At 45.6% G+C, this 13004-nt stretch overlaps 1 protein-coding gene across 1 annotated transcript; it reads left to right on the top strand.

Moving 5' to 3' along the window:
* Window positions 1-7640, top strand: LOC308516960 (beta-defensin 107-like; the record flags this gene model as incomplete). Its single annotated transcript, XM_081088004.1, has 2 exons — window positions 1-70; window positions 7498-7640. 2 exons carry the CDS (start codon window positions 1-3, stop codon window positions 7638-7640), a joined length of 213 nt encoding a protein of 70 aa, XP_080944130.1.
* Window positions 7641-13004: the final 5364 nt, after the last annotated feature.

Below are 13004 nucleotides of genomic sequence, written 5' to 3'. Positions count from 1 at the left end.
ATGCCTGGTGCCATGAGAATCTTTCTCTTAACCGTTGCTGTCCTCCTCCTTCTTGCTCAGATCTTCTCAGGTAAGAGGGAAAGGATGGAAGGATTGCAGTCTGTTCAGGATCTGTCTTTTGAGAAGAAAGCTGGGCTTTTAGGAAAGTGCACAACTCACCCCATAGTTTAAAAAGAACCCAAGATGCACGAGTTACTGGAAATCCTTCCCTGAGCTCAGACACAGGACAATGGGGCCACACTGACCCAGACATCTTTAACCAGAGAGTATGCAGTTAATTGTCCTAAAAGTTCTACAAAGGGTTCAGACTTCTTTCCTTGTAAAGTCATCTTCTCCTCTGCAATCTCCTACCAGCTTCAGGTTGTTTACAGTGACTGCTGGGAAATGAGAGAAAAATCTCAGAGGCAAATTCCAGACACTCTTGCTCATTTAGGGAAGTACAGCCTTGGTTGCCTCGATGAAACCAAACATATGGCAACAAGTTCTTAACAGTCTATTTTTCCATGTCTCCCTAAATCAGCAGTTCTCAACCTGTGGGCGCGACCCTTTGGGGGTCGAACGACCCTTTCACAGGGGTCGCCCATGACCATCAGAAAACACATATATAATTACATATTGTTTTTGTGATTAATCACTATGCTTTAATTATGTTCAATTTGTCACAATGAAATTGGGGGTCACCACAACATGAGGAACTGTATTAAAGGGTTGCGGCATTAGGAAGGTTGAGAACCACTGCCCTAAATTGTCCAAATCTCCTAATCTTGGATTATTTTGGACTTTCTTTCTAGCTCGCACACACCCATGCAAATTACATCATTTAAACCACTAACATCTTGATTAGTTCACTTTTAAGTTCTGAGTCCTTTGAAATGGTCTCTATTTGCTCAACACCCTAAGAACTCTTTTTGTCCATCCCCCCTCAACTGTCTATCACCCCCGTTATGACGCTGCTCCATGCATGGGTCCTGAATTCCTGCACTTGTTCATCATGCAGTTGGGCCTCGGTAGGCCTAATGAACCAATAAATACTGAATGTGCGCTCACTCTTCATGAGAGATTGTTCTGAGAACTATAGTAAAGACAGGTAGAATGGAAGTAAAAATATAATTAGAGCATGGCCTTTGCCCTTAATTTGCTTGATGTTTTATTGGTTTATTGTTTCTATGTTGGTCAAAAATAGTTTGCATATAACAGTAAATAGCATTTGATAAATTTAAAATAGATGAAGTGAATGTCCAAGACAGGAAGATGTACAAAATACTGTAATAGATGTAGAAGCTTGGTTCTCGCTCCAGGATTAGGAATGGCTTCCTGGGAGGTGGTATTTCCATTGCTCTTTTGAAAGCAGCCAGGACTAAAAGTAAAGAATAGAGCCAAGAATAATGCCCTCGTATTTCACAGTCTCACTTGCAGAATCAAGTTACTTAGCTCTTGCCCCCAGTCTCTTGCCCTGGGGGTCACACTGTGCACCCAGGCCAGGGAATTGACTTTAAGCTGTCCTCTCTACCTCCTTTCATCAGGACTCCAGTTCCTCAAGCGCTCCCTACCCCTCACTCAGCTCGAGCACATTTGAATTCCCAATAAGCACAGAGCAGGCACAAATTAGGACCACCGCCCCAGAGAATCTCAGAGTCAAAAGTGAGCTTGATGATCAATGCAAGAGGCAATAGACGCCGACAATTATGCCAAGATGCTTGAGGCTGACCTCACTCCCAGTCCTCATACATGAGCTCTATGAACTCTGTGCTTCCAATTCTTTTCTATAAATGGTAATGACAATAGGGCTGTTTATAAGATGAAGGCACCTGCTATATGAATTAAAGGCAAACTTGTTTTACTAAAGAAAGTTTAAAATAGAGTGACTAAAAAAAGATAGTTTATTTCCCTTTCATGTCAAAGTCTAAAAATAAATAAGCTGACTAGGCTGGATAGAAGGCTCTTGCCCATTAAGTCAAATTGGCACTAGGGAGGAAGGTCAACTCGCCATTCTAAACCCGTGACTGTTTTATCTGGTTTTAAAGATGCTACAGTGGTTCTCAGCCTTCCTAATGCCGCTACCCTTTAATACAGTTCCTCATGTTGTGGTGACCCCCAACCATAAAATTATTTTTGTTGCTACTTCATCACTGTAATTTTGCTGCTGTTATGAATTGTCATGTAAATATCTGATATGCAGGATGGATTTTCAGTGGTCGCGACCCACAGGTTGAGAACCGCTGCAACAGGATCACCCTAATACCAAAACCAGATAAAGACAACACAATGAAAGAGAATTACAGGCCAATATCTCTCATGAACATAGATGCCAAAATCCTCAACAAAATTCTAGCAAATCAGATCCAGCAGTACATCAGAAAGATCATATACCATGACCAAGTAGGATTTATCCCAGGGATGCAAGGATGGTTCAATATTCACAAATCAATAAATGTGATGCATCACATAAACAAATTGAGAGATAAAAACCACATAGTCATATCAATTGATGTAGAAAAAGTATTTGACAAAATCCAACACCCATTTTTGATAAAAACTCTCAGCAAGGTAGGAATAGAAGGATCATACCTCAACATAATAAAAGCCATATACGAGAAACCCACAGCCAACATCAACTTCAATGGGCAAAAACTAAAATCATTTCCCCTAAGAACAGGAACAAGACAGGGATGCCAACTCTCACCACTCCTGTTCGACATAGTGCTGGAAGTATTAGCCATTGTGATTAGACAAGAAGAAGAAAAAAAAGGCATCCAACTTGGAAAAGAAGTAAAACTGTCCTTATTCACAGATGACATGATATTGTACATAAAAAACCCTAAAGACTCCATCAAAAAATTATTAGACTTGATAAATGAATTTGGCAGTGTAGCAGGATACAAAACTAATGCCAAAAAATCTATGGAATTTTTATACACCAATAGTGAACTTTCAGAAAGAGAGACTAAAAAAGCAATCCCATTTACCATCGCACCAAAAAAAATAAGATACCTAGGAATAAACTTAACTAAGGAGGTAAAAGACCTATACGCGGAAAACTACAGGACACTGAAAGAAAGAGATAGAGGAAGACATAAACAGATGGAAGAACATACCATGTTCATGGATTGATAGAATCAACATCATTAAAATGTCCATACTACCCAAAGCAAGCTATAGATTCAATGCACTCCCCATTAAAATACCAATGGCATATTTCACAGACCTAGAATGAACTTTCCAAAAATTCATCTGGAATAAAAAAAGACCCCGAATAGCCACAGCAATCCTGAGAAAGAACAAAGTAGGTGGGATCTCAATACCAGATTTCAAGCTGTATTACAAAGCCACTGTTCTCAAAACTGCCTGGTACTGGCACAAGAACAGACATATAGATCAATGGAATAGAATAGAGAGCCCAGAAATCGGCCCGAACCAATACGCTCAATTAATATTTGACAAAGGAGGCAAGAACATACAATGGAGTCAAGAGAGTCTCTTCAATAAATGGTGCTGGGAAAATTGGACAGATACATGCAAAAAAAATGAAACTAGACCAACAACTTACACGATACACAAAAATAAACTCAAAATGGATAAAGGACTTAAATGTACGACGGGAAATTATAAAAATACTAGAGGAATCCACAGGCATTTTGGCATTTTCTCAGACATATGCCAAAGCAATTTCTTCACTGATACCGCTCCTAGGGCAATGGAAACTAAACAGAAAATAAACAAATGGGACTACATCAAAATAAAAAGCTTAGGCTGATGAAAAGGGACAGATCCAGAGATAGAGAAGCAGTGATCAGACTATCAATCCCCAGAGGGAAAGTAAGGGAGGGAGGGGGTAAGGGGAAGAGATCAACCAAAGGACTTGTATGCAGGCATATAAGCCAAACCAATGGACACAGACAACAGGGGGATGAGAGCATGAGTGTGTGTGTGTGTGTGTGGGGGGGGGGGGGGGTTAATGGGGGGATGAGGACACATTTGTAATACCTTAACCAATAAAGAAATTAAAGATTAAAAAAAAGCTTTTGCACAGCAAAAGAAACCATCAACAAAACAACAAGAAAGCCCACTGTATGGGAGAACATATTTGCAAGTGTTATCACTGATAAAGATTTAATCTCCAACATTTACAGGGAACTCATACAATTTAATAAAAGGAAGATAAATGACCCAATAAAAAAGTGGGCAACGGACCTAAATAGATACTTTTCTTTTTTTAAAATATATTTTATTAATTTTTTACAGAGAGGAAGGGAGGGATAGAGAGTTAGAAACATCAATCAGCTGCCTCCTGCACACTCTCTACTGGGGATGTGCCCACAACCAAGGTACATGCCCTTGACTGGAATCGAACCTGGGACCTTGAGTCCGTAGGCCGACGCTCTATCCACTGAGCCAAACCCGTTAGGGCAATAGATACTTTTCTAAAGAAGACAGAAGGAAGGCCAAGAGACATATGAAAACATGCTCAAAGCCACTAATTATCTGAGAGATGCAAATCAAAACGACAATGAGGTACCACCTCACACCTGTCAGAATGATTATCATCAACAAATCAACAAATGGTTAGTGCTGGCGAGGATGCGGAGAAAAAGGAACCCTCGTGCACTGCTGGTGGGAATGCAGACTGGTGCAGTCACTGTGGAGAACAGTATGGAGTTTCCTCAAAAAACTAAAAATGGAACTCCCATCTGACCTAGTAATCCCACTTCTAGGAATATATCCCAAGAAACTAGAAACACCAATCAGAAAGGATATATGCAGCCCTATGTTCATAGTAGCACAATTCACCATAGCTAAGATCTGGAAACAGCCTAAGTGCCCATCAGCAGATGAGTGGATTAGAAAACTGTGGTACATCTACACGATGGAATACTATGCTGCTGTAAAAAAGAAGGAATTCTTACCATTTGCAGCAGCGTGGATGGAACTGGAGAGCATTATGCTAAGTGAAATAAGCCAGGCAATGAGAGAAAAATACCACATGATCTCACTCATTTATGGAAAATAAAGAACATTATAACCTGATGAACAAAAAGATAGATACAGAAGCAGAGCAGCAGTGATCAGACTGTCAAATTACAGCGGGAAGGCCGGGGAGTGTTGGGGAGGCGGGGGAAGAGATCAACCAAAGGACTTGTATGCATGCATATAAGCACAACCAATGGACACAGACACTGCAGGGGGTAGGGGTGGGATGAGGGCATGTGACGGGGGTAGGAGAGGCTGGGGGAAGATCAATGGGGAAAAAAGGAGATATATGTACTACTATGTGTAATACTTTAAACAATAACATAAAATTTAAAAAATAAAAATAAATAAAGATGCTCTAACAGGAAAGCTAAAGGTAAGTCAAGAACACGATGAAAAAGACGCCCTAGAAACATCTGTTCACTTCTGTATCATTGATCCACACAGGAACTGATGTCGTTGGCTCAGTGTCCACGTGTCCAGCTAAAACCCGGGGGTCCTCGTACTGAAAGTCTGCAAGGAAGACACCGCCCGGGCACAGTGTCACAGCCCCCGTGTTCCTGTCAATGGCTCTCACGGTGCCAGGCACACTCTGTGCTCTGACAGGGTCACCTGTTATTATTGCCCCCATCACATGCCCTCATCCCACCCCTACCCCCTGCAGTGTCTGTGTCCATTGGTTGTGCTTATATGCATGCATACAAGTCCTTTGGTTGATCTCTTCCCCGCCCCCCCCCCCTTCCCAACACTCCCTGGCCTTCCCGCTGTAGTTTGACAGTCTGATCAATGCTTCTCTGCTTCTGTATCTATCTTTTTGTTCATCAGGTTATAATTGCCTTTTTTGTTTATCAGGTTATTATTGCCTTTTTTTTCATTGCGCTTGTCATTATTGTCCTAATTATCTGCCCCAGTTCACTATGTAAGCACGCTATGCATGTTTCATGTCGGCCGATGTGGGGAAGCCGGGACGTGGTTGGAATGTCTGTAAGGAGGATTTCCGAAAGGTCAGTGGCCTCTAGGGTAGTGGTTCTCAGCCTTCCTAATGCCACAACCCTTTAACACCGCTCCTCATGTTGTGGTGACCCCCAACCATAACATTATTTTCGTTGCTACTTCATTACTGTAATGTTGCTACTGTTATGAATCGTCATGTAAATATCTGATATGCACGATGTATTTTCATTGTTACAAATTGAGCATAATGAAAAAATAGTGATGAATCACACAAAAAAATATGTAATTACATATGTGTTTTCCGATGGTCTTAGGCGGCCCCTGTGAAAGGGTCATTCGACCCCCAAAGGGTCGCGACCCACAGGTTGAGAACCGCTGCTCTAGGGGGACCCTGCCAAAGGCAGCAGCCCCTACCTTGACTTTTCCAAACAAGTCCGATTCGGGGTGTTTTGCTAGAATCTCTGTGTCGTCTTTAAAGACCTGACCTTGGAGAAGCATATACTTTCTCCAGGATGCTTAGCTATTGGTTGTATCTAGAGATTAATTTTAGTTCAAGCTGTCAGGACAATAGAGCCCAAGGAGGCAGGCGAACAGGCTTCTTGGTGGCGGTAGCCAAGTCGTGCCTTAGCTTCTTTCACAGAAACGTGTGTGGGAGCAGCTGTTCATCCGTGGCTCAGGGTCTGCCGGTTGGATGCCTGATAGACTTCAGTGATCTGGAACTCCCAGCATCCCCAGTTCAACTTTGGGCTGTTCACACATTTTCCCCTTTGAGCCGAAATCTAAGTCTTTGCCGCTTCTTCTTGTTGGTTGGAGCCCTCACTTGGACATGAACAAGCCTAATATCTCGTTTGTGTAACAGCTAAAATGCACCTTTTCCCCCCAGTGTTGTTCTTTCCAAGAAGAAGCAGGACTCCTCTGGAGGGACTGCCAGTGTTTTCGGCTCTTTCTCCTGAGAATACATGGCCCCCTCCCCCCAGTCACTCCTCTCTGGAAACATTTTCGTTCTCTTCAGCTTCGTCTCTCGGTTCTGAATGAACACACGTTGCGTATGTTGTTCTAAACGTGCTTGCTGGGCTACAGACGCTATTCTGCTGCCCCTCTTTACAGAGCCGGCTACTACCATGACCCTTTTATGCCTGAACCCCACAACCCTGTCCCTACCTGCCTGTAATGTAAATAGCACAGCCTTCACTGTTTGCTACATATCGGAGACTATTAATGTGGAGACATGAAAACGTCATTTATTGGAAAGGACTATTTCTTGAAACTAGAAAGTATACTGTTTCCCGACCAGGAACAAAAATTCTGTTGCTTATTCCCTAGACATGATTAGGACAGAGGGAACTCCTTGTTTGTTGGTTGGTTTTCCTAAATGAATATCAAGTCAGGACTCTGCACCGACTTCCAGGGACCTGAGCTCAGACACAGCTCTCTGGGGACATGGCTTGTCGCAGACTTACGCTCTGTCTCCAGGAGGTTCCTGGTGGGGAATTCTGCACTTGGCCTGGGCGATGTAAAGGTTGTCACCCAGGAATTAATTACTGGGTAACTGAAGACTAATCTCTTCCTTCACAGCCAGGGGAGGACCTCGAAGGCATATCCGTTGTGCAAAGATGTCTGGTCGCTGTGAGATCGAATGCCTTTCCTTTGAAGATAAGATTGGAGGCTGTAGAGCTGAACTAACTCCATTTTGCTGCAAAAGTAGAAAAAAGAATTGAACAGTAAGCAGCAGCTACAGAAATGAAGACGATGGAGACACTGGCATCTGGGAGCTCAGTGCCTGATGCTCTCAGGATCTGTGCACATTTTGGATTCTCTGACGCAGTCTGTTCAGTGTCTGATGCTGTAGAAATACCGTTTCTAGACTGTGAGCTTCTGGAGGGATGACCCTGTGCCCAGCTCACCTGTGCACCCACAGTTCCTGGTATGGGGCCTAGGGATTATTTGATTGATTGATTGATTGATTGATTGGGTGAGCCAGTGAATTAGTAGACTAAATAGGTAAATTGGAAATGTTGGACTGAGACCCACAGGAACTGAGTTGGAGTGACAGTCCCAGCTTCAAACATGTGTCTGAGCTTGGCCTTCTCTTCCAAGACTCTGGTACCTGTGACTGAGGAGACTGCACTGCGTGGGGACTGGACCGCCTGCTGGACACGGCTTGGCGGCCTCAGCCTCGCGCTGTCAGGCATTCCTCCTCCTCCTCTCCTTCCTCAGCAGCAAAGGCCAGAATCCCTTCCACTCCTCGTCTGACCTAGAGTGTCACCTTCCACAAGGAAAGGGGCCCTGTCACCACTCACCTGCCCACAGACGGACAGCACCTCCATTCTGGCCCCCGTGGTGAGAGCCTCTCGACCCCAGCCCACCGAGCTCTCAGTCCTGATCTCTTAGTAGCGATCCCAGGACCAGCCTTGACCTGTGGCAGTGTTCACCTCTGGCTGTTTCTGAACCTAGTTACGGTGTCATCCATCGCCTTCATTTCCCCCCCTTTGCCTCGAGGACGGTCTTCTGGATATTTCTCTGCCTCCTCTTCATTTCTCATCTTCCTCCTCATCACTCCTCAGACTCCTTTGTGCCCTCTCCCACTCCCATCACTTCAGTCTCACCTAGTGACCCAACTCCCCACTTCTCTGGCTCCAAGCCCCTTCCTACCCCACGTTGTGTGTTGTGCAGCCTCCCACCTGCCTCTGCCAGACTCCTCCCCTGGCCTGCTAGTGCCCGCAGCCCCCTGCATGCCAGGCATTCACAGTCCTGGGGGCGGCTGTTTTATATATATATTAGAGGCCTGGTGCATGAAATTCATGCACACATAGGGTCCCTAGGCCTGGCTGGAGATTGGGCTGATCTTTGAGGCGACCAGTGGGGCCTGGTGCCACCATCCTGCCACGGTCCCACCCTTGTCAGGGCCCATCAGCGCCGGTAGTGCCTCCACTGCTGCCCGCTGGCAGCTCTGAGTTGCCAACACCTGCCATGTTCTGCACTGCCCCCTGGTGGTTAGCACATGTCTAACTCCCGGTCAGTTGAACTCCCGCCCGTGGGGACAATTTGCATATTAGCCTTTTATTATATAGGATTTCAGAGAGAGGGAGGGAGAGGGGGAGAGAAACATCAATGGTGGGAGAGAATCATGGATTGGCTGCCTCCTGCACCCCCCCATTGGTGATCGAGCTGGCAACCTAGGCATGTGCCCTTGAGCAGAATTAAACCTGGGACCCTTCAGTCTGCAGGCCAGCACTCTATCCATTTAGCCAAAGCAGCCAGGGCTGGGCAGCTGTTTCTATTTCTGGTTCTGGTGGGCTGTGCTCCCAGGGCAGTAGGGGTTGGCTCCAGGCTCCTGCTCCCTATCATTCTCAGTGAACCCCCCAGGACCCTCAAAGGGACCGGCAGCACCCACTCTCTACTCCCTGGGCAATAAGAGGCCTGCCAAGCTGGGCCCTGCTTTGCTGTGCACCTGGCTTTCCACCCCTGCCCTCCTGGTCCAGGTGTCCTCTGAAGGCTGAATGCTGGCTGCAGGTGCCTCAAGCCCTTTGTCTGGGCTCTGGTCACCGAGAGCCTTTCCCTAGAATTTTAAGCATCACTCACGGGGTGCCCCCAGCTCCGAGGTCTGAGCCCCCAGCTCCGAGGTCTGAGCACCCTGCATGGTGCCCCAGGCTCACAGGAGCAGCCCAGCTGCACCCATCACCTCAGTACCTTGAACGCCAGCCTCTAAGAGGCGTTTCCCATTCTCTTCCCAGGCCTAGAGTGGGGACTGTGTTGATGCTTGTTAAACTCTGTGTCCTTCCAGCCTTCCAGGGACCATGTGACCAGTTCCCTGCATGAAATGCCCTCTGTTTCAAACATGCAGCGTGCTTTTGTGCACCTGAAGAATACCTAGAACTCTGAAACGTCAGAGCTAGAAGTAGCCTTGGAGTTAATCCAAGTCAGTGTTTCCAGAACCAAGTGGATTGTACTGATATAGAATTTTCTACAAATCCCTGCTCTGAGCACCACGCTAAAACTGCTTTTTTTGTTGTTGCTGTTGTTAATCATCACCTGAAAAATTCCACAATAAAAATAAAAATTCCACACTCTCTTCTAACTCTAACTTCCTGTTGAGGCTCATGCAGTCCATCACTTTCTTTCTCAAACTATCTCCATTTAACATCTCAGGTTTTAGTAAATAGTGTTGTCATTTACTCAGGCACGGGTTAAAATGGCTTACTCAAGGATGTTCACATTCCCTCCTAAATCACACAATTCACTCAATAAATAAATCTACGAAAGTGGTTCATCAATATTCGCAAATCGGGTGGTAATGTTCCCCTCCCCCTCTGTCCTCACTGACATTGTTCTAGCTCAGCAGCTTCAGCCCCACTGCTGTTAAACTAGTTCATCCTCACTGCCACTGTCCTCACTGTAAGGTTTACTTAGGATTCTGGGATTGGACATGACAAGGAATAAGGAATATTTCCACCTTCTCATGTTTCACATGTGGTATGCGTGAACACATGCGTACACCCCCCTACACACTCACCATGTCAGTGTTTCAACCACAACAACTAAACATCAGATTCACACTCAGATGTATACCTAGAACTCTGAAACGTCCGAGCTAGAAGTAGCCTTGGAGTTAATCCAAATCAATGTTTCCAGAATAAAGTGGATTGTACTGACAAAGAATTTTCTGCAAATCCCTGCTCTGAGCACCACGCTAACACTGCTTTGTTGTTGTTGTTAATCCTCCTGAGCATGTTTTTCCGTTGATTTTTAGTGAGCGTGGAAGGGGAGGGAGAGACAGAGAGAGACACATGGATCGGTTGCCTCCTGCGTGGGGACTGAGCCTGCAACCGAGGTATGTGTCCTTGACCACAATCGAACTGGCAACCCTTCAGTTCAAGGGCCGACTGTCTATCCACTAACCCAAACTCGCCTGGGCCACACTCTAACACTTGCTTTATGGGAACTCTTAAACTAAGAATCCTGATTTTTAAAACAACTTATGCAGTAATGTTTGAGAACTCTCGACCGCTGAACAGAGGTGCATCTGAGATTCAAAGATGACGCACTTCCCCAGCGAGGAGAACTCCTAACCAGCCCTTTTGGCTTCTGGGGCCAGTGGTGTTTCACTGTGTTGCACTTGTCCATTTGAGAAGGACACGTTGAGGGGAAATGAACAAAATGGCTCACCTTCTTGCTCCAGGTACAGAAGCTCAGACTTTCATGGGAAAGACAGATGTGTGTCCAGCAAAATAACATACAATGTGGCAAGTTTTAAATATATACATTATTGATTTCAGAGAGGAAGAGAGAGAGAGAGAAAGAGAGAGAGAGAGAGAAAGAGAGGAGAGAGAGAGAGAGAGAGAGAGAGAGAGAGAGAGAGAGAGGAGAGAGAGAGAGAGGGAGCTCAATGATGATGAAGAATCATTGATTGACCCTAGCTGGTTTGGCTCACTGGATAGAGCGTTGGCCTGGGGACTGAAGGGTCCCAGGTTCGATTCTGGTCAAGGGCATGTACCTTGGTTGCAGGCACATCCCCAGTAGGGGGTGTGAAGGAGGCAGCTGATCAATGTTTCTCTCTCATCGATGTTTCTAACTCTCTATCCCTCTCCCTTCCTCTCTGTAAAAAAATCAATAAAATATATATATTTTTTAAAAAGAATCATTGATTGGCTGCCTCCTGCATGCCCCACAGTGGGGGTTGAGTTCCCAATCTGGGTTTATACTCCAACAGTAACCGAACCGTGACCTCCTGGTTCATAGGTCCACGCTCACCCACCGAGCCACGCCTGCGGGGCCAATCTGGCAAGTTTTAGAATGTGCTGAGAGAACTGTGGAATTCAGAGCAGGCGTGGGGGTGATGGATTTTGACTGGCGTTATTGGAGTCTGCAGAGAGTGCACAGACACAATGTCCTGTCCTTGTTTATGCCAATTGCTCTATCAACCCACCCTAAATCACGTTAACTGAAACCAAAGGGTTGTCTGATAAATGTCCACTTTACTGCCAATATATTGGTAGCTTATGTTCCCATTTGACAATTATTTTCATTTACGACTGCCACTTCCATTATTCTGCAGAACTGAGCTTCTAAAATAATGAGGATTCTCTGTCTTCCCTTGAAGGCCATTCTGATCCTAGGGGGCCCTTCTGTCCCTGGATGTCCTGAATGAGGTATTAAAGTGTCCTCATTACACAACAAAGGCATTCCACCAGCCTTAGGAGTTGCCCACTGTGGCCTGTCTCTATGGGCACCGTCGCCCATGAGAACTCTCCTTTGCCACTTTCTTCTTTTTGAACCAAGTCTCAGGTGACAAAAACAAGTTTATATCAGCCTTGGTAAGTTCAAAAAATGTGAGAGCTTGAGGGAATTCTACACACAAGACACAATCCCCAGGACCTACACGCCAAGAAGGGGCCCCGTGGTAAATCAGTGATGGGAGCGGCCATTGCCTGATCCCTGAATAATCTCTCTGGTGTGTGACCCACACACTAAATCAGAGAGACACCAACTTAGCTAAGATGCAGTCTGAGGCTTTCCAGGTGCCTGCAACCCTCTCCGCTTCACCTCTGAACCTGAACAGGATCCGTGTAATGGAACAGGGGGCCTTTTCCTAACAATTCTTTATCTCTAAAACTCCTCTGCGTATGTTCTCCAAGAGTTAGTGATGCTAAGATCTGATGGGAGAGGGGCATGACCAAGCTCCTGCTGCAGCTGGAAATGGCAGGGACCTCGTTGTAAGGATCACTCTGAGCTAAGAAAACTATGCCAAGGTTGCTGATCTTCAGAGCTTGGCTCTGTCTCCGTGGCTTTATTTTAGCCTTTGGCTCTCGGTGCTGCCTATCAGCCCCTGGGCTTCCCACATAGAACCTGCACAGACGTTTCAAGCTGACTGTCATGCCGAGTGTGCCCTTTACATTCAAGGTGGAAGGAAGGACCATCCTGCCCAACAAGGGAACAGGTCAGTATCTAACACTTCCGGCCAAGTGTGTTCAAGGGGGAATGAGCAGGGTTACTATTCCAGAAATAAAATGCGTTTGCTTCCCCCATGATCAGGGCCATAGGGTTTAGTAAAATGTAGATAGTGGACCTAGAGGCAACAATCG

This window comes from Myotis nattereri (assembly GCF_964212035.1).
Source record: "Myotis nattereri genome assembly, chromosome: 3".
Taxonomy (NCBI): domain Eukaryota; kingdom Metazoa; phylum Chordata; class Mammalia; order Chiroptera; family Vespertilionidae; genus Myotis; species Myotis nattereri.
This window is presented reverse-complemented; position numbering and strand designations above follow the sequence as displayed.